The sequence below is a fragment of the Monodon monoceros genome, unplaced genomic scaffold (assembly GCF_005190385.1).
Source record: "Monodon monoceros isolate NGI ecotype Baffin Bay Population unplaced genomic scaffold, NGI_Narwhal_1 Super_Scaffold_3, whole genome shotgun sequence".
NCBI lineage: Eukaryota > Metazoa > Chordata > Mammalia > Artiodactyla > Monodontidae > Monodon > Monodon monoceros.
Window position 1 is genome coordinate 5,081,494 of NW_021703780.1, and position 24,985 is coordinate 5,106,478.

A 24,985-nucleotide genomic window follows, 5' to 3' on the forward strand; every position below is an offset into this window, starting at 1 on the left:
GCCCAGACCCTGGAAGAACAGAGACACACACTGGGGACACAAAGAGGTGCTCAGAAATGAAGAACGTGTTGTGCAGAGGAATTTGGTGGGTAGATCCTTAGACCCTTGAGCGAGGACTCAGGGGATGGGAGGGCACTTCCTACGAGCTCCACGGGGTGGCCTGGGAACCAAAGGAGCTGACGGCAGCACTGTGGCTTTGAACTGGAGCGGTGGTGGGAGGGTGGCACAGAAGGGGACTGTCGGTGAGTCTAGAGTGGTTCAAAGGCCTCAGCTACAAGAGCCCCCATTTGCCCTTGGAGGTCAGGGCCATACAGCATCACTTTAGACAGAGCCAGAGCGAAGGAGAAATATGGGGCTATCCACCTGTGCTTGACCTACTGTACATGAAGTTAGAGTCCCATGATATCCTCAAAGATCACTAAAACAACACGTATTTTACCTGGTTGCAGGTGTACATCCTCTGGGATGAATAGGGGAAAGGCTCCAAATCTTAGAAATCTAGCCACTAAATAAGAAATCCCTTTACTCTTGTATCTGTGGCCAGTGAATTGGGAAATGCCTCTAAGGCCAGGGGACTCCTCTCTCTAGGGCTGCTCCAGGCACTGGTTCTGAGAGTCTCAACATCTCAATTAATTTGTCATTAGCTCTTAATTTTTGTTCTTTAGAAATGAAGCTATATAAATTATCTTACTGAGTTATAGAAAAGCCAAATTATGTGACAAGCGCACACCCAGAGCCTACATACGGGAGTATTTTTCCAACTCAGTAAATTACTTTTATGATTCAAGGTTTGGAAAACGCTGAGCTCACTGTGGGTTTCCTCACCTGTAAAAGGACACTATGAAATATTGAGACGGGTGTGGAGAGGGTGGGTGAGTTAGTATTTGTGCTGCGCTTAGAACCGTGGCAAGATGTGGTTAAATACGCTGCTGCTTTGCTATTATTATTATCACCATCACCTTTGTGGTCATTATTTTCTGCCTGAACTCCCTGCAACGTAATTTAGGAAAGTTCTTCTGGCTTGTATGCAGAGAAACAATTCTCTACCCTTAATTTAAATAATCTTTTCAGTATGAATATAGGTTTTTAGATATTTATTTCTCAGTAGCTGTGCTGTTTTTACCCTGATCCATTCATTCTTTCTTCCCTGGTTTCCGCAAGTGATCCATCCAGAACATTTTGCAAAAGAGTTGTCCCACTTAAGGATATGGCCTGCGGCCTAGAGTCCAGGCAACTCCCTCAAACAGAAACTGTAAACCCTGAGCCTTACTTCATTATTTGGTCTAACTCATTAACGCGTCCCCGTAATGATATCCATCCATGTATCTATGCCCACTCATGAGCATCAATGGAGATACTCATACATGAAGAGACACATGCACGCCTGAGTATGCATTTACCTACAGAAAAATGCATGCACAAAGAAAGTAAAACATCATTTCCCCATCTTGCTAAGGGAAGTATAAAAAATAAATAAATAAAATTCAAAAAAAAAAGTGGAGTAATACTGGAATAATCCTATATTCCCAGGGATAGACGTTGTGATAAATGTTTCTCAGTAATGCGCTGAGCAATCGAGATACGCCGGCCATTTATCATTTTGAACACAAGCGGCCGTAGGGGGTTATTACCGCAATAAGCTGCAACTATCAATGGTTTGTCCTCCACGTGTCTAGCCCTCTGTCCTACTTGAGAGACTCAAACTTTAAAACAAAATCACAAAGTCGGAGAACTTTTCTCTTAAAATAACTTACGTAACCTCATCATTTTTTAAAGAGAAAAAGGAATCTGGAAGATGAATTATTTGATGTTGCAGAAGTATCAAGTGCAGAAGCTGGACAGCTGCCGGTCTGTGGGAGTAGCACCTCCGAGCACCCGAGGAAGGTGTGGTGAGGTCGGGGGGAGAGCAGGAAGGTAAATCATTTTGGAGCGGAGTTGACTGTGTCCTGACTGAGGAGTGGACGTGGCACCACCTATTCCTCGTTCAATCCCCTGCTCGCTAGCTCCCGCCTTCCAGACCCTCTGCTTGGAGCTCCAGACCCCCTAATGCCTAGGGCCCTCGGGTGGGCAGGTGGGGTGGAGACTCCCTTGACTATTCAAGGCGTGGATCTGAGAAAGGAATACAGTCTTGTGAAGGGTTCTGGTTCTACAGAATTGCACTTCTTAAGGGTCCAAGTTGTCACATTGATCTGCCGCTCTTTGATCAGGTCTTGGCGGTATAGGGTACACCGCAGTGTTTCAACCATCCGAAAAGATGGTTGTGGGTGCTGGCTGGCTCAGATCCGGGCTGTGAAGGTGTGAGGAGGAATCAGGAGGAAACAGAGAAACCAGTGGTCTCTCCGAAGTCCCAAGCCCACCCTAGGTCATAAGTATTTTCTATGTCAAGTTATTTCCAATTTTTGACAGTCTCTGAGAAATAAAGCTTCCCTAGCTTTGGAGAGATCCACCCTCTGGATCTGGATCCCCATAAGAGATTGAGGACCTGGCTCTCTGTCTGTTACTGATCTGCCATAGACCTATGCGTTGAAGGTGATTACCGATAGAGCCAACGGCAGAGTGCGGGCAGGACATTTGCTTTGTGTCCACCGTGTAGGGACTGGCCTCTTCCATCCTTTCCCCAGTTCACCCCCCTTTGTCCTACCCCAATGTCAGATATTAACAGTAAGAAATGCACCTGGACACTCAACCCTCTTTGAGCCCTGTGTCTCCTAAATGGTGGGTCATTGCACTGCGCTAGGACTCATCTTTCTTCTAATACACAGATTATCTCCTTCCTTGCATTGGTTTGGGATCAAGGTGGAATTCTTGCACAGCCAAGGTGTCAAAGTGGCAGGAGGTTCTAGTACCCTCAGATGAGGCTTTTTGGAGGAGGAAAAATTGGCTACAGCAGAAGAAGAAATGCGTTTCACTTTGCCTGAGCGATTCTTGCATCTGATTCGAGTGGGAAGGTGTGAGAATGGGTGAGTGAGACTGTCGTTTCTGATGAAAGCAGGGCTAGCTCTACTGACCTCTCCCTCTAGCTGGGGTTGATTTCTAATTTAATTTTTTTTTCCTTGCAGCTCTCCTATTAGCACAGGAATGTTGTTATGTTTTGTGCTTTTGCATTTTTTAAAAAAGCACTCAAATTATTTTCTCTGTTGTTTATTGCATCCTCCAGCATCAGGTACCTCTTAAATGATGGGATGCAGAAGCTGTGAGCACTGTAGTTTCAAACAAATGCAGCGAGCCCCTAGTGCACACATTGTCTTTAAAGGTGCTTCAGAAAGGGTGAAAGAGGCCTCGCATTTGTCTCACAGACTCCGAGCGGGGTAGCTCCCATAAAGGGCATTGGGGAGATTCTTAACATATCTGGGTCATAAGGCAGTTTCCAAATCCCTGCACCTCCTTTTTTATACCTTAGAAGGTCACCCCACAGGAAATATGCTAGATTGATTGATGCTGACAGGGACTTCTTTGTGGTAGAAATGAGAGTAATAAACCTCAAAGATTGGGATGCATTCTGGGTGTCACACTTTAAGAGGAGTACTGACAAGTTGGAGGATGTGGGAAACCATGTTAGGGATGAGGGGAATGAAGTCAGTGTAGGAACAGAGAAGACGCAAGGAAGACTGGACAGCTTTTGCAAACATTTGCAAACCATTAGTTGGAAGACAAATGTGCCTTACTCTGTATACAGGTCCAGATGACGGGGTTTGGATCATCGGTGGGATTGAAAGGTGGAATTGTTTTCTAACGACTAGAAGTACCTGAACACGAAATGGGCTGCCTTGTTGGGTGACACTCTTTGTCAGTAGAAGTCACAGAAGCTGAGAACTGTAGGGCACAATCTAATGGCGCGAGGTGTGGAAGAAGCAGAGTTTCATTCACGTTACTACAGAGCGCAGGGCGGTCATTGGTCCCTTGAATAGGGAACCAAGTCTAGAACTCTCTAGGCTCACCTTTGTTTTACTGAAAGCAACAGTTCTAGAGAGCCGGTTGGTAAGATCTTGGAGGTGGGGTTGGAAAGAAAGGACTCAAGAAAAGGGATATCTTTCAGCGTGATACCTCCGTAAATACAAGAAGAATGAGTACACGAGGAAGGAGTACGGCAAAAGTCTTGAACTTCGGGATCTGCAATCAGCCAGCCACGTCTGGATGTTGGCTTACTTCTATAAAATGCACAACTTGGGACAAACCAGTCAACCTGTCAAAGCCTCAAGTTCCTCCATCACCAAAGCGAGCTAATTATAGTGCTCAGCCCATTGAGGTGGTTTTAAGGATTGAATGATGGAAGTGTTGGTCAAAGCAACGCTGTGCTTTTGGAGGTAGCAGCTTCTCAGACATGTTCGCTGGGGATTGGATGTGAGTTTGGAAAACATGGAGAGAGACAGAACTTCCTACAACCCCACCTCACCTCCCCACTTTCCCAGCACTCACTGGAACATCTTCCTTATGGGTTTCGTCACTCCAGGACCATCCAGGTAAATCCAAATATTTTTCAGAGTTTCTTTTAAAGGATTGGTGAACTCAATGGTCACAACCACGTCAGAACCGACTACCTGAGCGCCATGGACCTAAGAAGTGAATTGGGAGAGAGAGAAGTTCCTTAGCAGCACATAACGCCTGTTTATGCTCCCCTGTATCTTTAACCCTCTTTACTTTTTTTGTGTTTTACAGCATGGCCACTTTTTGGCAAGGGAACCAGTGCGACGAGGCTATTGCTTTGACTGGGGGATACCTATCGAGAAAAAGATGGGACAATTACTAATTAGAATCGCACTCGTTTCCCCATTATGAAAACCACCCTAATTAGAATTGAGGTGAACAGCCGTGGCCCCCAGCTGTGGCTTTCAGCAGGAGGTGGAAGTGCATCTGGTGTAGCAGCAGCTTTCCGTGGTGAGGGCAGCCAGGCGAACTCTGCTCCTGGAAGGGGTTCAAGTTTCCTGCCGGGACAGGAGGGATCTCTGAGTTCAAGAGGAAGAAAACACTCCACGGGGCCTGCGCCTTCTTACTTGGAGGCACTCTAGAAAGAAATATGTCCGAGGAGGGAGGCCTCACCGTTGAACTTGAAGGAGAGGAATCTGGACACTAAAATAGGCAAAAGGGACTTTTCCTCTGCAGCCACAGCACCTGCGTCCAGGAGGCTGTAAGGCTTTTTGTGGTGAGTTTATCCATCACAAGTGTCAGAAGTATTGGGTATTTGGCAAAGTGGCCAGAGTTCAAGGACAGCTCCCACGCTTACTAGCAGTGGGGCCTTGGGTGACTTTTCCAACCTTTCTGAGACTCAGTTTTCTTGTCTCTGAAACAGGACCGGCGTTCCTATGGGGTAATCTATGTAGAATGCTATTATTATTGTTGTTGTTATTATTATTAGTTCTTATGCTGTGTTCACGATGTACCACACACTTGGGACTATATGCTTTCCCAACACCAACACGACGTGCTGGAAAGTGACCAGGGGGCTATAGTATTTGTTTGTTCGTCTAGGGGCTTTGTATGCCAGATGGATGGGTCTGTATAAGCTCTAAATAACTTGGGAAGGAGATAATATCAGTAGTTCTTCCATCACAGGAAAGGAGCAGGTTGAGTTAACACATTTAAAGCAGCCAACACAATGCATGGCGCATTGACAAAGGCTCAATACATTATAGCTCGTACTTTTTTGGATTAGCAATACTTGGGGTAGTTTGCTTTATTCACCTTATTTTAGCCCACTTTCAACTCCAGCATCTAGCTGGTGTCCAGTAGAAATTTGTTATATTAGGTTGACTGCTTAAAAATGAAATTTATTGGTTGGCTGAGTTTTCTATACATCAACCCAGGCACTATACTGCCTTATTTTTTAAGCGGTCTATAACACAGGAAAAATCATGTGGAAATGAGCCTTTCTCATGAATAGAGGGAAAGAGGAAGGCCATTGCCCAGAGAAGAAGATTCTCGCTCATTGGCTCTAGCATTAAGAATTAGAACCTTATGGCTTTACTCTTTTATTTTTTTTAACATCTTTATTGGAGTATAATTGCTTTACAGTGCTGTGTTAGTTTCTGCTGTATAACAAAGTGAATCAGCTATACGTATACATATATCCCCATATCTCCTCCCTCTTGCATCTCCTTCCCACCTTCCCTATCCCACCCCTCTAGGTGGTCACAAAGCACCGAGCTGATCTCCCTGTGCTATGCGGCTGCTTCCCACTAGCTATCTATTTTACATTTGATAGTATATATATGTTCATGCCACTCTTTCACTTCGTCCCAGCTTACCCTGCCCCCTCCCCGTGTCCTCAAGTCCATTCTCTACATCTGTGTCTTTATTCCTGTCCTGCCCCTAGGTTCTTCAGAACCTTTTTTTTTTTTTTTAGAGTTTGTATATATGCATTAGTGTACAGTATTTGTTTTTCTCTTCCTGACTTACTTCACTCTGTACGACAGTCTATAGGTCCATCCATCTCACTGTAAATAACTCAATTTCATTTCTTTTTATGGCTGAGTAATATTCCATTGTATATATGTGCCACATCTTCTTTATCCATTCATCTGTTGATGGGCACTTAAGTTGCTTCCATGTCCTGGCCATTGTAAATAGCGGCTTTACTCTTTAAGACATGTTGATGACTAAATTTATGTCTATGGGATTTAAAAAATCTATAAGAAAAATGAAAATTGCAACCAATTCTCCATGGTCATTACATTCAAGTCTCCAACCGCTAAGGTGGGATGGGTGGAGGGCTGGAAAGAGGAGTCGGGGTGGAGCAGACACTGATTATGGTCATGACAACCGCAGGTGTCACCTACAAAGCATGGATTGTATGCCAAGCAATGTGTCTCAGTGGTCCTCAACCTGGCATGCACAGCAGAATGTAAGGTTGGTTGAATTTGTGGATGCTCTACCTGTGGATATGGGTTTTGGTATCTACAGGGGTCCTGGAACCAATCCCCATGGATACCGAGGGATGACTGTATAAAAGTGCATTATTAGAATACTTTACATAGAATCTTTGGTTTAATTCTCAAGTGCATCCAACATATTTTTCCTAAGTTGAAAAAAATTTCAGAACACTTTTTGGTTTCTAAAAATACAGGATAAAGATAACATTTACAAAAGCTGTCTAAGTTGGAGAAAGTGGGACTGCTTTAGAGACACTATTGGTGAAAGTGTTTGCTATGATCACTTTGATTTTGGGGGAAGAATATTTTGGAGTCATCTGCTTTCTTTGTGGTATGCTATTGAGATTACGGGGACAACCCCTTAAAAATCTGATAATAGCTACTGACCCTTCCTCGCATGGACAAACACAGTGACAAATACAAGATACATACACTTTGCAGGTAGTTTGAGGGGGTTCATTACAGACCCGGGATATCTATCCATGGCCCTCAAGGGGCTGATGGGCTCCAAGTTAAGGATCCTTTACGTAATGGCAGGTTACCTCTACAGGAAGATTTTTCTGCTGTGGAAAGCAAAGTGGACCCTTCCAGGTGACTGATGGCAGAAATAAGGGGAATTTAGTATTTGAAAGGCTGGCCCAGGGTTAAGGCCTTCAGAGATAATCAGTTTGCTTCCAGATATGACCTCTGTTATTAGCTGCCGGCGTGGGTATATAAGTACTTCTCAGCCTTCCCTGATACTGGAGCCTGAAGGAGGGGGCCCTTCTCGGGTCGTAGAGTGTTTCTTTTGCAATTAACAAAGGCTCGTGTCCCTTTTCTGACACTGGTCTCCTGCACCCGGATTTAAACGTCCTTTACCTGACTGCTGAGATAATAACGAAACTTAGAAACACAAACCAAACCAAATATAAAGCCTGCCCAGCACTCAGCATCACTGTCTTCTGCTTAGGCAATTTAAGTGGAGGTATTTCCTCCCGCTTTCAAGGAAAATGGAGCATTATACATAGTATTTTCATATTACGTGTTGATTTAAGTGGTGTGCAATTCGCAGTGTGTGTTCACTATAGAGAAGACCGGACATTACCTGGACCAGAGAAAAGGATGAAGCATATGTCATACTCAGTGACATCAAATACTTTTGCACCTTGATTTTTTTCAATATTCCATTTAAAATATTTCTGTTTTTTTTATACCGACATAAAATAGGATGCATTTTCAAGTTAAACACCCTTCACCGATATTGACATGCTGAGTTCTTGTCTTTTATGCTGTTCCATAATGATCAGTATTCTGTTTCTCTGATAAACAAGAAAGTTACTAAAACACACACACACACACACACACACACACACACACACACTTTTGGGAGCAAATTACTTTTTAGGAGATCAGAAGCTCTCTTCCGCTTTATAACATGCATAATAACTGTATTCAAAATCAAAACTGAAATGAAGGAAAAAGTTTGAGAAAGAATGAACCTAGTTGTCAATGTAATTCACATGATTTATTAGTTCACGTCACAGCCCTTACTTCAAGTGCTGTCAATCATGGATTCCACGAATTAGTGGAAAACGGTTTTTCCCCTCCTCCCCACCCTACGGTCACTGCTGGTAACAAGCAGTTGCTTGTTTGCAAACCACTTCACCAGCACCGGCACCACAGTTGCTTCTCACTAGCCCGCCTAGGTTTGCCTTGACTAAATAATGCAAATTATTTTTTGACGACGGTCAGGTTTTACGACAGTCAGGCGATGTTCTAAGTCTGCACCGTCCAATGTGGTAGCCACCAGCCACAAGGGGCTATTTAAATTTAACTGAATTAAAACGGAATTAAATTAAAGTTCAGTTCCTTAGTTGTCCTAGCCACAGTTCAGGTACTCAGCATCTACATGTGTCTAGTGGCTATCATATTGGAAGGTGCAGGTTTAGGGCATTCCCGTCATTACAGACGCTGCTAAGGGATTTTCTTATATTAACTCGTTTAATCCTCACGACCCTATGAGGTAGACGCTATGAGAATTCATTTTACAGATGAGGAAAGTGAGGCACAAAGAAGTGAAGTGACCTGTTCAAGTTCACACAGCAAGTAGGGGAAGCGAGACTTGGACGCAGACAGCCTGGCGCCAGAGTCACTGCTTAACCACCCGCTGCGCTGACTCTGGTAAGTAATAACAATAATAGCAACTCACATTACTTTTAGTGTTTACTTAGGCATCCTTTCACTTACATTATCTTGTTTGATCCTCTATGGACTCGGCAGTGGACATGAACATTATCCCCATTCTATTGATGTGAAACTAAAACTTAGAAGACAAACAAAATCCCCAGGTTACAGAGCCTGTAAGTTGGCAGGACCCAGATATGAATCTAGGTCTTTCTGACTCCAAAGCCTTCATCTTTAAGCACTACATACACTGTCAGCTCTGACAGCAGAGAGGCAAAAATAGTAACCTTTTCTGCCGAAAATAGCTTCTTTATTTCCTGAAACCCACCGAAGAATCATTTGCAGTATTACCTTTGGCCATCACTAAGCTACCGGTTGAGCACAGTGATTACAATTCGATTCTGAGCTAAATTTGAAAACATATATATTACTACTCAACTCCTTCTTTTTGACTTTGTGGGGAAAGAAGCAGATTTCTATGCCAGGGTAAAATGTGACAATGTGACTGAGGCCTTGATACACTGTATTACTTGATAATTACAGGATGTGCTATTCGGGGTAAAGATAGAGACATCATTTTTAAGAAAAGAGCCAGTAGCTCAAGTACTCTGTGATCATACGACAAGGTAGATGAGATTTGCTGTTCTTGTTGTTTTACTTTGCTTCCGTGTGAACAGGAATGCACAGAGAGCCTGTTTTAGGAACCCCAGTTACCAGTGGTTTTCGTTTTCATTCTCAAATGCAGTTTGTTCCACAGCTGTGCTGAGAGGGAGGGGGACATGTTCCCCTTCCAGTGGAGGCCTCGCTCACAGAGAGTCTGGGACGTGCTTTCCTGGCCAATGGAGTAACCCACTGCCTCATCCTCCGGGACCAACAGAGGATGGAGAGAGAGTCAGCTATCCGAGCATGTAAAGCCATGGCTGGTGGTACCCTGCCTGGGACCCTCCCCAGGTCCGTGGACTTCACCTGCTCAGAGCGCCTCATGGTGGGACCTCACAGACAGACTTTGATTTTCTCCACAGATGGCTTACGGCAGCGCTGAGGGCACCCCTGTGGTGGCCAGGACGAAGACAGTGACCATGGTTGGGGGACGCTGAGGGGAAAGCATGCTGGACTCAGGGTCCGAAGACCAGGGACCACTGCTGTGTGTCCTCGGGCCGATCACTTGAACCCTCTGGGCCTCGGTTTCTTACGAGGTTCTTGGGAAGATTCAATGTGACATCGTACGTGAAGTGACCTGGCAGAGCACCTGCAACATCGCAGTTATTGACCCTAAATGCCATGGAGGTTTGGAGGGAGACAGTGCTGCCAGGGTGACCAGGAGGACTTCCTCAGCCTCAAGTTCCCCCGTGGGGAGTGATGTGGATTCGGGTTCTCAGGTGCCGGAGCCGAGAAGCACAGAGGAGAGAAGCTGGCGGCCTCCACTGACACTTTCTAAAGAGATGTGGAGAAGCCCACACCCCGTGCCCTGCTCCAGCCTCCCACTGAAGGGCTGTGGACACGGCAGGGGTGCGTCCTGGTGACTGGAACACGTGTCAGAGTCACGGAGAACCCACGGGAGGCCCGGAGGGAGAAACATGCTCGGTGGGAAACACGGCAGGAGAAACGGTTTAGGGGCTGGGGTTCGGGATGATTAGACACAGAGTTTTGTTCATTTTCTGCCTTGATGGAAAGCTGCAGGTATTTAGGCTCTCACAGAATGAAGTGAAACTGCAGTTAAGTCTCACCATGTACCTGGTGGCTGTCAAGCATTTGGGGACACTCGCTATTCCTCAGGTGGTTCCCCAGTTTTAACCTGTCCTCCGGTTAAAAAGTAAAACAACACATGAACTGGGATGTTGGAGGAGATTGGCCCAGGCGTCCGCCGCAGCTTCCCTGCCGGCTTTGCTCTTCTCTGGTTAAAATTGGGGCTGCCACGGGCACGGGCAGAAGAGGGACGAAGAGGATTTTACACTCGACCTCAGGCGAGTGGTGGGCTCCAGTTAGAACACAGCAGCACGGTGGTGCTTAAGAAAAGCCAGGACAGTGTCTTGATTCCGAAGCGACCTGGGCGTGGAGCCGGCGCCGGTGCATCTGTGCTAGTTAGGAAAGGGAGCCCCTTTTCCAGTGGACGCAGCGTCCTGCCAGGCTGCGTGGCTTGGTGAGTGGCGAGTGGGCTCGATTTGGTCCCTCCATTATCCACTGTGTGGGCACAGCTCCCACAAGTGTCGGATCTGGTCTGGAGTGGAGCCACCCAGAGGAAGCCACCACCCGGGGCGGGGGGGGGGCAGCAGGGACCTTCCCCACGTGACCTGCCTTCTCCTCACTGCTGCAGGTCCAGAGTGCCGGGAGGACATTCTGCTGGTTGATGTCTAGGAATTACCCCCTTTCCTAGGCCCTGGCTACACTGCCCGATACAAGAGGAGTGCCCCTGGTCACCAAATAACTCTTTGTTGAATGATTAAATAAATGAGTGAGTGACTAAACATCGGGATGGAGAAATACCGAAAAATTCTTTTGGCCAACAGAACAGATAAGTAATGAGCAAACGCATGTTGAAATCATGTTAATGCCACTCCAGGACAGCTCCTGCACTTGTGCGGACTGTGCACAACCTGGGGGTGGCGGAAGCAGGGAGGCGCGTTAAAATGTGTGTGAAAAAAATCTTGGCAACGGTCAACTGTTCTTATTTTAAATGTTTAAAAGATTTTTCTTTTTTTAATCTAGGGGCACCTGTTGGTTTATGGTTTGTTCGTGGCTGTAACTTTTTAAAATCACATACATAGAAAGTGGTTTTATTTTTTTCCTAGCAAAATTGTTCCTCATTCATAGGAGAGAATGAGTTCTATTGGTGTCTCATCATGTTCTGAAAAGGCTACAGGACTGTCCTACACGATAATACTAAAGATGCGGTGGGACCCGAGCACTTTTAAATGGCACTGGGAGTTGTTTTCCCAGATACTGAAAGGAGGTCATGGGGGAACACGTGACCACCTCTCCTCTGTCCCCCAAGTCTCCTCCAGGCTCTTCAGGACCGACCCCCTCTCAGGAGGCTCCCACAGGGAACAATGCACGTGCTCAACGCCCAGGGGTCGGTTTCAAGGCCACCAGGTGAGCATTGGCCAGAGGGCGGCTCCTGCCCTGAGCAAGTGTCAGGGGCTTGACTACAGAACCCCCAGCACAGAGAGGACTGGGCGGGCAGGGAGCAAACACCAACCAGCAGCCACCGGTCCTGGCAGGGGCTAAGCATTCTCAGAAACGGCCCAGATTTAGTCCTTAACCACTTTGGGTTTTATATATGATTGCAGTTAACATTGGGACTAGTATTATGAGTGTGTTATTTTGCAAAAAGGGACAGGGAAGTTCAGAGAGAGAGGATGTGTGTGTGAGAGAGAGAGAGGAGAAAGAAGGAGGATGAGAGGAAGCAGGAAAGGGAGAAAAGGTCTGGAGACTTGGTGGTGGCTATGCCGCGTGATGGAAGCTGACAGAAGCTGGTCTTCATCACATACTTACTGTGATCAAGGTACCATGTTAAGCTCTTTATAAGGATTATTTCCATTATCCCTCCCAGCAACCCAACAAGGTCAGCAGTATTCCTGGACCCATTCTACATCTGAGATGTTGACGAATTAGCCCAGAGCAGCCCAGGTAGAATTAGGAACCCGGGATGTCCGGGTCCAGCCATCCAAGCCCCTGTGCTGGGGGGCTTCTCTACAGAAGGGGCTGTAAGGGTTCCCCCCACCCCGGCGTTCCTGCTCTAGTTGACTTGGGTGAGGACGTGAAAACTGTGAAAGCTTCACTGCTCCCCAAGATTGGGAGGAACCCACCGGCACTCTGCCCCCATGTCACACACCACGACCCCTGCAAACCAGCCTCTAGCCGGCAGACCAGCTGAATGCCCTCTGTTGCCCCCGTCCCCTCCCCCAAATAGCCGTGCCTTAAACATCAAAATGCTGAAGAATCTTTTCCTGACTTAAAGCCTCTTAACAACAATCAACGCGTGGGAAGGCAGAGACAAATTCTATGTCTGATTTTAATAAAATATGCTTTTCTCATCAAAATATTTTGATAGCCTGAGAAAAGAGATGTGTGCTCATTAAAGTTTAATGACTGCCTCTCCCTGCCGTTTTCCATATGAGGATCACACACTGTGACTCATGCGTGGTGGGTGCCGGGATGAGTCAACTGGGAGCACAATTTAACCCAGTTCCGATATCTGTGCTCACGGGGACGAATGCGATGCAAGACTGGGTCCTTAGGATGTAAGGACGTGTCCACTGGCCTAACTGCTTTGGTTGACGGTGATGTGGATCCAGACAGGCGGGCCCCATCGTGGTCCAGGTTGGTGTCTATTTGCTCTAGAAAGGGAGCTGGGTAAGAAAAGCTGCAAACTAGCCCTCAGGCAGCTCCAGCCCCCAGGCTGAGCTGGGTCTCCCAGGAGACAGTGCTTTGGGCAAAGGCTTTGAAGAGAAGGGAGAAATGCAAGAGGCTCCGACTCTTGGGAGGTCAGAGTTGACAATGATGCTACATTCATGCTCTAGAATCTCCACTGAAGCCCCCCTGTTCTCAGATCACTTAGGAAGCTCTCATCCAAACCTTTTAGCCTCACCTCAAAGTGGCCCCAGGCTGCCTTGCTTGGTCTCTCTTCACTAGTCACCTGCTTCCAGCCTGCACTCCCGCTGCGGCAGCTTCCAGCTGCTCCCCACACTGCCCTTGCTTATGTTTTTTTTTCCCTAACATCTGGAGTGGTCTCTCCATCCATCTCTACCGGCTGAATGTTATCCACTCACCAAGGATCATCTATGGTTCTACAGCGTTAGTCCTTGACACCCCACTCCACTCCAGCTCCTGTGATCTCTCCTCCCTGGAAACACCAGGCTGTTCGGTAAATGCAGTCACCATCTTCTATTCTGGTGAAAGTTCCAGTGTGAGAGCAACGTAGCCGAGCCTTTACCTGTACTAGCTTCCAAATCAGTAAGATCTGGGTTAGAAGCTTCCTTCCCTCCCTTATCAGGCAGGTGATCACAGGCAAGTGGCTTGTGAACAGTAACAAGGACAATACCAACAACCAACACATACTCGGCGTTGACCGTGAGCTAGGCATTAGGTACCCATTATTTCGTTTTACACTCACAACCGCTCTATGAAGTAAGACTTGCCATGGTCTCTGTTAAACAGCTGAGAGAACAGGAGCTAAGAGACAGTAAGTGATGCGTCCAGGGTTACACAGCTAGTGTGTTGAGGAAACAGGCTTTGAGTTCAGCTAGTTTGGTCCCAGAGCCTGTGTTTTGACCACCATGCTACAGGGCACTGCCTTCCCGGGGCCTCTCAGATTTCTCATCTGTAAAATGGGTACAATAGTGCCCACCTCGTAGGGTGGAAATGAGGATTAAATAAGATAGCACAGGAGAAGCATAATAGCATAGACCTCAGTACTCATAGCTACTGTCATTGTCAGCACTGTGTGCCAGTCTCACCCCCTCCCCCTCCTGCCTCGGAGTGGGGGGGATCCTCCTTCCTGACCCTTGTCTCTCACACCTTCTCATCCTGTGTCTTCATCATAGTGACCTTGGGAGGTTCTGTAAGCTGTGGGCCAGTCCCAGGCTCAGAGAGATGGACCAAGTGTTCTAGCGTTTTCTTAGAACCTGGGGACATGTGTCCCATGTGGTCTGGACCTCTGAGCCACCGTGCTTTTGTACTTTCACTGCATTTAGCTTCCTCTCCAACTCCTGTTTATGCAGTCTATTTGACTCCCGCCCTGAGGTCTCCTGGGTAACATTTGTTTCAATGTATATTTCTTTTCTCCTCCCTTCCCCGCTCCTCCTTTTGTCTGTGTCCTCCCCCCCGCAGTCGCTTTCAGGATACCTGCCGTCTGGATGCCCGCGGTCCGTACCCCACGCCTCCAGTAGATTAACTAGAATCCTGGTCGCCAGTCCATTAGCCAGTTTCTGGAATTGGGGCCTCTCACAGCTCAGGGACACCTGGGTGGCTTCCAGGGTATGAGGGACTTTACCCAGGAACACCTCTTCCGCGGCTCGGATTTAGTCTGTCCTCGGGGCTAATACAGTTGACGAGGTTAGCGGTTAAGCGACCGCTTCTGTGAGGATGCGCCTGCCTGCTTTCCTGAGCACTCCTGGACCAATTTCCATCTATCTCCTGCTGGAGTCCCAGTCAAATGACCCTACCCTCTAAATGCATCACCTCTAAGAACTGCCTTTTTGACACCCTTATGGAAATTGAAAAGCAACACAAAACAAAGCAAAAAACCCACACAACTCTGTGTAAAGTAAAGTACACCCTCCCCGTCCAGGTCACTTGAGCTGCAGGAGAAGGGATTTGGGTTCTGCCCGTGGGGAGTTAAACTGCTCTCTGAGTAAACTCGGAAGATGACTAGTCAATAATCCTTCAGTTAATGAGGTCTAAAAGATGAAAGTTATCAGTTTCCTGTATTCATCCAGTTTATTACCAGCGGTGCAATTAAATTCTATTTTATGCTGGGGTTGGATCACTTCCCAGGTGGGGAGAGCTCTCTCCTGAGCCCTTCATGGGGACAAGCTGTCAGTTCATAATTAGGTGAGTGTGTGGGCCTCGCCTCTGGTGGGAAAGGTTCAGAGGCTGAGCTCCTGAAGCAGCGGGAAAGGAGGTCTCCCCCAGCCTCCGGGAGAGGCCTGTGGGGCACCGCACGTGTCCCAGGAGAGCCCGCCACGAGGGCAGCCGCCACGTGGCGGGTGGGCAGGCCGCCCCAGTCATGGCACCAGCGCCTTATGCTCAGGGGAGAGGCGGCTCCTCTGCAGGAACCCCAGTACCACTTCTCTGTTCTGCATTCTTCCCTGTTCTGCCTGCAGACCTGCACCCCTCACTTTTATGCTATCTCTTAAGGCCTCTTGTGTAGGTGACCGGGGTGAAAGAAGCAAGGAGGCGTAAAGATTCAATCCTTCCTAGAAAAGGAGGGCCTGGGGTTCTCTTCCTCTGGGGCCCTACATGTCGGCCTGGTGGGACTCATCGGCCCCTCATCGGCCCCTCAAGGGCCGTCCACACGGCACTGGACCCAGGGGCAAGGCTGCCATTTTGAATGCTACACAACATTATTAGCTTTACAAGTGATTCTCAGCAAACGATTCAGAAGAGACACAAGGCCTACCGCTCCCTGCCCACCCATTGCCAACAGCCCACCTCTAGAGGCTTTAAAATATGAGCGCCTCTAACATTTTGATTTACCTACCACATTAGAGGAATGCACCTTCAGCTCTGTGCTAATCACTCAATCGCTTGGAAAGGTCTCCAAGCCCTGGATAAGGCTGACACGAGATGTCGCACCCCAAGAACCCTGATGGACGCCTGGGTTTCTGCTCCCAGGGCAGGAGGTGTCTCGGGGATGTGGCCATGGACGCTGCCAGTGGTCCTGAGAAGTGGGAGCAAACAGGCTGCCTATTTGCCTTGCCCTTTCACCCATGCTCACCTCTCCACTGCCAAGTGCCTTTGAGACATTTGGACAGAGAGGGCGGCTAATGGAGAGACAACGTTAAAACTACTATTAGCCAAACGGACAAAAAAGGCCCTCCGGTGATAGAGGTCAGAGCAATGGCTGTCTCGGTGACGGAGGAGAGAGTGATGGACTGCAAAAGGCGTGAGGGAGATTTCTGGGGTGTTGGATGTCACAAATCCCCTGTGTCTGCATCTGGCTGGTGGTTGCCAGGTGTAAACACACATGACAAGTCACGATCATCACGCTGACGTTTCGGTTTGTGCGTTTTACTGTATACAGCGATAGCTTCATGGAAAACGGTACAGTCCTAAACGCAGGTGGGAGGGGATCCAGGCGGCTTCTGTTTGATGCCATGCCTGACCTACTCTATTCTGGAGACACTGAGCTCCACGTATCTGCATCCTTTACACATCTCTATCTTCCTCCACAAGCGTGTTTATACCCCCAGGTTATATTTATATCTGCAGCCACGTCTATATATTTAAACCTGGAGAGGAGAGAAAAGTGTTATATATGCACGTCAGTGTATAGGGTGGTTTACTTCTTTCAAAGAACGGGAGGATCCTAGTTCTTTTTTTTTTTTTTTTTTTTGGAGCAGGACATACTTTCACACACACACACATATTCATAAACACTAACAACCTTGCCTTTCTCCCTCACCTGAGATGTTAACACTGACCTTGATGATGACCTTGGGGATTGTCAGCACAATGGACTTCTGCTTAGCCAGAACATCCTTGGTCTCGTTGACACGAGCTGTGACAAAGAAGTGCAGGAACGCCTGCTCCAGCAGCTGGCCCATGTACTCGCCCGCTTGAATCAGCACCTCCTCTTTCTTGACTGACAGCAGGAAAAAAAACATGGCGATGTCAGGACCTGGGGTAGGAGCTGCTTCACTCTTCCCTGAGGGCCCCATCTTTGCCACGCTGGCACAGTCTCCACCAGGAACACACACAGGTGAGGGCAAGTGGAACACAGAGCCCATCAGGGACAAGAAGCTCTCCGGCTTCTGGGGTAAAGAATGTGCTGGAAATTTCACATTCAGTAAAGTCTTCCTAGAGAAAACGTGTCAAATTTTCCCACCAGTGCTTTTGCTGTTATAAAATGCAACGTGACAAAGAGGTTTAAAATCAAGGACTAAGGGGTTTTAGCTGTGGCTGCTTGGATTTAGGCAGAAACAGTCCCAAGGTGACAGATGTGGGACAGTGATGTCCACGGCCACCGTGCCACGTGCCCTCCCGTGATAAGACACATCTCACGCAGGCCACGGGCCACGCTCGAGCAAAGCTGTCAACGGCCTAAACCTTTTCCTTGATTCCTTTGCTCCACACTTTCTCTCCAGCTTGTACTGTACCAATCTGACTTGATTTTTCTATTTAAGAGAAAGAAGCAGTTGAAACCAGTTTTCACCGTAGGCATGCAACTCTCTCCCACCCCTTCTGCTATTTGCAACTTAAAAGACCTCTGTGATCTCAAGGCACAGACAAGGGGAGCATTTAGGTGTTGGGGACGAGCCAGTGAGGATGACAGGTGGAGGGAGGGCATGGTCCTGGCCCCCCTCTGCTCACCATCCGGGCTGAGGACGGGAATCCTGTCTTGCGGCTCTGACCACAGCCGTGAGGTTCTGTTTGGCTGCGCTGCCCAATTTCTCTCACTCTCGTTTCCCAGAGCCCAGGATTCTTAAGGGCAAAGGGCAGTTCTCCTGCCAGCCGAGCCCGGGCCTGGGCAGAGCCAGGGGCCTCCATCCCCCTGCATGGAATCGAATGTTTCCACCATGGCTTCCCTGCTCAATGTCTGCCTTTGGCCAAAGATTCCTCCCTCCGGTGGAAGTTATTGAAGGAAACAATTCCCAAGGTTGATAGTTTCAAGTGTAGAGGGTGGCTCATTTTAGCCCTCCCTCACGAGCGGCCGTCCAGGACCCAGGACGGAAGACCCTGTGGGGTGAACTCCAGGGCACAGGGAGGTCTCCTGCCTTTTGGGCTCCCAGACGACAGTGCATCAGGCCGTGCCTACCATCTGCCTCAACGTCTCTGCATGGATGAGTAGGTGCTGTGACCACCCAGTCTTGGCTTTACCTCACAATCACTTAGGGACATTTAAAAACCTGCCCTGTTGGATCCCACCCCAGGCCAATTCAATCAGAATCTTGGCGGCTGGGGCCCAGGCTTTGTTTTAAAATTCTGCAGATGACTCTTACGTGCAGCGGGGCTGAGAAGTACTGCTCAACAACTAGGGGGACCCGCCCTTCCCACCGCCAGACTAGCCCTGTAAGAGCCTGCCACGGGTTCTCTAACCCCACCCACACTTAGGGAATCAGGATCTGTATTTGAATGTGATGCTCAGATGGTACATATTCAAGTTTGAGGGGCTCCCAGAGATAGGAGGTTGTAGCAGGAGATGGGGCGGCGTTAGGGTGGAATTGGGTGAACTTAGGACGGTCTCCGTTTTGAAACTTAAAGTCTTGCACCCCAGAATGCACCCAATTCCTGGCAAAATGGAAATTGATGGCAAAATGGAAAGGATGGTCATCCTAGACCAGTGGTTGTCAACGGGGCGCAATTTTGCCCCCCAGGGGTGTTTAGTAACGTCTGGAGATGCTTTTGGTTGTCACAGCTGGAGGTTGTTACTGGCATCTATCGGGTAGAGGCCAAGGATGCAGCTAAACATCCCACAACACACGGGACAGGCCCCGTAACAACTGTCCGGTCTGAAAGTTCGTGGTGCCCAGGCTGAGAGACGGCCACGGGCTATGCAGAGTTGTTAGAACGTACTGGTCCACCCTAGACAAGCAGTCAGCAACTCGGCCTACTGCCTAGGGCAGTCCCATTCCACTTAGAGCTGGCCTTTGGAATCGAAGACCTTGTCTTGACCTTGACCCTCGAATTCTGCCTTTTTGGGTGACCTACTCATGTCGCCTTCTTTGGGACTGAGCCTGGACCTTGCCTCCTCCATGGCTCCCCGAGCAGTGAATCGTCCAGGAGATTAAGGCTCTGTCCCTCAGTTGGAGACAACCTCAGACGAGCACATGGGGGTTGTTTTCACTTCGCCAGATGGAGCAGCAAAGTGACAGGCCTTGAAGAACATGCATTTTGCCTCTAGCTGCCTCCGGTAATAATAATAATAAAAAAAGGACATCCTCTAGCTATTTCTAGAGGGCCGTGTTTGACCACTGGGCTGTTTAGGTTGGCGAGATGTGCTTGACATCGTTACAGAGGCTCTCGCTGCCTTGATATCAGCCTCGGGACTCTTCATTCTCTGAGGTAGAACATCCTCTAAATCTTGGCACTAAAGAAACTGGGCTGTGTTTCTGAGCCCAAGGGAACAGGGCTCCTGAAATAGTACATTATGTAAATGCTGTGTTTTGCCACCACACAAGAAATTGTTCTAGATAAAGTTTATTAAATGTGGTAAGAAGAAGAGATTTTCATTCTCTGAGTGGTGGAGCTGGGACCCTGCCAATACCATTTACGGTGTCTGGGGAAAGCCAGGGGGGGACACAGACAGGAGCTGCTTCATCTCTTTTCCAAAGAGCAAAGAAAACTAAATATAGCCAAGTGGAAGCGATAGCACCTTTGAAGGTATGGGAGGTTTAAGTTATTCAGATCCTCCCAGCTGATTCTAGCCTACACATTCCCTTTCATCATCAATGTGGAAAATACGCTTCCCGTTCTACTTGGAAAACTTTCTTTGCGACGGACTCTCCTAGGATTGTACCCTGACCTGCTTGATCGATGTCTAGAATCCTGTGGCTTTTTGCCATATATTGCAATTGATTTTAGGTTGCAATATGCAATTTATCGCATGCCGTTAGTGCCACCTACATGCAGGGGAAAGCAAGAAACAGTCTTCAACTCCCTTCATGTTATTGAGGACAAGCCTTGGGGTGGGCTGAGTGTGTGGGAGCTGTGTTGATACTGAGTCAGGCTTCGGTATCCCTAGATCGATGACTGAGATGGCTAATGTATCATGCCGTTCTAGCCCGCTCACTCACGTAAGCTCAGGCTTTTATTGGATCATGGAGAGAAGGGGAAGGAGATTGCGAGATGGAACTCTAGTGTGGTGGGAAAAGGATGGCATATAGTTCCTTGTCCAGGGGAGTGAGGGGCAGCTGGACCGCAGGCAACAGGGCACAAGTAAGGGGCGGGCCTACTTAGGGCCCAAGAATGCACGGAGCTGGCTCACCACACCTGCCTGAATGGGATGTGGCCTCTGGTACCTGCTTTGCCTCTAATTGTTATGTGTGGCCTTGAACACGTCAACTCACCTTTCTGGTCTCAGTTTCCCAAAGTGTAAACACGTTGGAAGTTAGCATTTATGGGGAGCCTACTTGCGGGAAGCCTTCTGCATATATTATCTCATTTAGTTTCCTCCACAGCCCCCTTCTCTCACGCCACCCATCCAACCTGTCAACCAATCCCGAGGGCTCTACCTTCAGAAAACACCCGGATCTGGTAGCTGTCACTACCTCCCTCACCTTCACCACCATCTCTCACGGGACTATTGCAACAGCGTCCTAACTAGTCTCTAAGTGTCAATTCCACATCGCCTATAGTCTGTTCTCAGCACAGCAGCCGAGTGATCTTTCAGAACCCAAGTTAGACCAGGGCACGCTTCTGCTCGACACCGTCTTAAGGCTCTGCAGCTCACTCAGAATCATGGCCAGAATCTTTACAAGGGCCTCCAGGTCTTTACCTGGTCTATACCCACTAGCCTCCCCTGGATGCCTTTGCTCCTGACCCTGGTCTCCTTGCTGCTCACTGAACACATCACATGAGCTCTGGCCTCAGGGCCTTTGCACTTACTTTTTTTTTTTTTTTCTGGCTGGAAAGCTCACTCCTTCCCTTCTGTCAGATTTCTGTTAAATGTCACCCTATCAGAGGGGCTTTCCTTGACCACACTCCCCCACCCCCGGCACTCCGTCTTCCTTACCTTGCTTTGTATTTTCCTATTCTACGCAGAACCATATATATTCACTTGTTTGATTGTTTATTGTGGAGCCCCCATCTTCCCCCCAGGAGACCATCAAGAAGCAACTCATTGCTGTGTCACCAGCACAAAATAATACCTGGACTTGTAGGCATTAAATAAAGGTGTGTGTGTGTAGCGGGGGTGAATCAACAACCCAGTGATGTGGGTAGTATTGTTCCCACGTGTAGATGAGCTCAGATTACTTAAGTAATTTGCCTAGGGACACACAACTAGTAGGTGACACAGTCACAGCTAAAATCCAGATTTGTCTAATTCCAAGGTTCAGGCCCTCTAAATCCACTGAGTCTGTCTGTCGTAAACAGCTGTGATGACTGTTTTTTCTCCTGAGTCCTTTATGCTGACTACACGTTTCTGTAAGAATTACCTTTCTTCCAAGTGCTAGATCTTCCAGTTTCCAAAACAAATACTATGGTGATTTCTTAATTGTTGGCTAGTCTACTGAATCGAGGGGGATTTGCTTCCTTCAAGAATGAGTAGGTTTCTTGAAATTAGGATATTTTAGGAATAGTTTCTCAGTTTTCAGGGAATATCCTTCTGAAGCCTCCCAAAGGTACTTCCTGAGGCTTGGGACAGACATCGAATCCAGGAAGCTTGAAAACAAGTGAGACATGTGGTTTGGCCACACCCCAGGTGGGATCATAGTCTTGCCTGCCTCTGCATTTTAAAAATTATTATTCGTATACCTTTTTTTCCATTTCTTTTCCTGACTCACCTGTCAGGTCAATGGATCTGGTGCCCTGCCATGTTGGCCCTTTCAACATGCTCTGTTTTCTAACTCCGTGTGCTCTGCCTGGAGACCAGGTTCTTCTGGTTGGCTCATTTGGCCAATTGAGTGACCAGCTGTTGTGCACACCAAACACTGTTACCCAAGGGAATGAGACAGGTCGAAATTGCAGTCCCCAGTGCAAGCTGCGGCTTGTCAATCCCAGTCCTACTTAAACTAGTCTGCATTTTTCATAGTGAAGAAGACGCTTTGGAAGGCCATGTATGCAAGGGAGGTGAGGGATCGAGGTGCGGGAGAGGCCCCCAGGAGATGGCCGGGAGAGCAGAGCCTCCAGAGCTTCCTGGACAACACATCCCGAGGCTCGAGTTTCCTCTCCCAAGGATGGGCTCTCCCGACCCTGTACATCAGACAGCCCACCCTGCGGAGCTTAGATCTCCCTGCCCCCTAAACGGTAAAGCCAAACACACCATTCCTGCTGGGCGGCCCCCCAAAGCTGTCCCTACGTTGGGAGAGAGGTACCGCCAGCGGGCCTGCTTTCTGAGACACAAGCTTCACCAACTCTCCTGTGCACACCAGTCCCCCTGGGATCTTGTTAGAATGCATGGGTCTGGGGTGGGGCCTGAGAGTCTGCATTTCTGACCAGCGCTCAGTAGGTGCTGATGCTTCAGATCCTTGGCCCACCCTGTACGTAGCAAGAGGTTCAGTGACATTTAATGTTCACGACTCATGGGGCTCTAAGCTTTGAAAATTTCAGTGCTCACTACTGTGCACAAGTCACGGAGATGAAAGTGGGGGCCTTTCTAGGAAGAGTGGGTCCTGCCCCGTGGTTCATATGCTCCTGAGCTCTGGGCCAGGGCTTTAACTTCGACGGGAAGCTATTAGGGAACATCAACAGAAAGCCAGACAAGGAAGCAGGTGACACATCCTGGAGAGAACAGCCCCCCTCGTTAACTTACAGGACAAGGGCTCCAGTGTCACATCAAATGTCTTGTTCTTGAATTCTGCCTTGGCGACCCCGGTGTAGAAGGTGATGTTGCCTGAGAGATAGGCTGTGATGGTGTAGTGGGCGGGGCCATTGTTACGGAAGGTGATGGTGACCTTGAAGTCTCTTCCCAGCACGGCATTCTCCACTTCAAAATTCATGTGGACATCAGACCTCGATTTGACGACGCCCTCTGTGTTGAGGGACTTTTTAGCCCCATACATCAGGGCAGTTTCTAGGGCCAACCTCTCTTCTTCTTGACCTAGGAAAGGTGCAGAGATAAGGCCAATGTAAGCCACCCGAGAGAAAATCACCTTAATGGACAGTGTGCTGTGGGCACTGCTTGCAGGGCTTGCCGGGCTGCCTCTGTGAGCCACAGGCTTCCCTCTGGGGCAGGTGTCATCGTCATCCCGTGTTATACATTCTGTAAACTCAAGTTCCCAGAGAGTTAGGACCTGCCCGGCTGCCGGGTTCGGCCTATCTGAACAGGGGTTGCTACAGAGCATACTCCAAGGGTTGTTTTTCCAGGGTCACTCTTTCACGGCTCAGCAGATAGAACTGGCAAAACCTAACTCTTCTCAAACTGTGGGATTACTTGGCTTCCCTCCCAATGTCCTAGCCACGTAGCCGGAAGAGTGGCATCTTGCCTTGCACCTTCTACAATGTGAGTTTTCTCCCATTCATGGGTCTGCCCGGCAAGACCTGTCTTCCTGATGTCTCTTTCCACTCGGACCTGTCCCACTTGGCTTGGGAAAGCTAGTCATGCAGATGGCTAGCAAAAGAAGAATCACTTTGAAATAAAAATGCTGGTTTTTATAGTTACATTAACTTTTAAGATGTTGCCTCTCACTTAACTAATAGCAAACTGCAACGAAAATGAAGAGGTTATTTAATAGTGCTAACAAGCATCACTGAGAGCTATCTATGTGATGGGTGTCATGGGAAGCGTATATTGTGCTCTGTCTCATCTAATCCTCAGAAGGACTCTGCAAGGTGGGGACCATTACTACCATCAGTTTCCTTGTGTGTAAAATAAGGACGCATACGTGGTAGGGTTGGTAAGTGGTTTACAGGTAGGACATGCATAAGGATTGGCAGCTACTGGGACTTTGCAAAGACAGAGAAAATGCCAGCACGTGTTGTGAACAAATGAATGTGTATTTCTGCGTGTGCATTAACAATTTCTCTGATTGTCAAGACTGCGAGAATGTGCCAGAAACAACTGGTCCAGGACAAGCATTGGCTAGAGCACATGTTTCACAGTCGACAAGAGGGAGATAATACTAAAGGGAAGGAGTGGCTGTGATAGGGAAAGCATAGTGAAATATTTTAGCGGAGAGCATCTGGCAAATAGGTCCCCAAGAAAGAGAGCATTAATGATCATGGCTTTGGACGGGCATCAAACATGCATTTAGGCGAAATGTGGGAGGTGAACGCCAGCAGTGGGAACATGGTCATGGTCAGAGAGATGCCTCGTGGGGAGAGGATGAGCTGGCCGAGTGGAGGAGGGGCGGTGGAAGCTTCTGGGCTCTAGGAGGGACTTCACAGCGGGTCGTAGGTGGAGGAACCTCTAGCTCCCTTCTGGGGACCAGCCTGTCCCTCTGAGCAGGAGCTGTCAGCGAGGCAGGCGAGGGTCTCCAGGAAGCACAGGCCCAGGTAAGAGGCAGAAATCCCAGCTCGCCGGAATCCCCGCTCTCTGCAGTTGTGGTCTGAGCTCTGATGTCTCACATAACGCAGGGCCATGAATTTGGGGCCGAGAGAATGATCTAAAGCCAGATCACATTTTCTGAGGCTCC

General features: G+C 48.3%; 1 protein-coding gene across 1 annotated transcript in view; it reads right to left on the reverse strand.

Moving 5' to 3' along the window:
- Nucleotides 1-24,985, reverse strand: part of F13A1 (coagulation factor XIII A chain) — a 140,398-nt gene that overhangs the window by 3,207 nt on the left and 112,206 nt on the right. The window contains exons 12-14 of the mRNA XM_029241675.1: nucleotides 23,164-23,451; nucleotides 17,174-17,334; nucleotides 4,417-4,553 (exon numbers count right to left, since the gene is read on the reverse strand). Coding sequence (XP_029097508.1) covers nucleotides 4,417-4,553; nucleotides 17,174-17,334; nucleotides 23,164-23,451 — 586 coding nt within the window. The remainder of the gene's footprint in view (nucleotides 1-4,416; nucleotides 4,554-17,173; nucleotides 17,335-23,163; nucleotides 23,452-24,985) is intronic.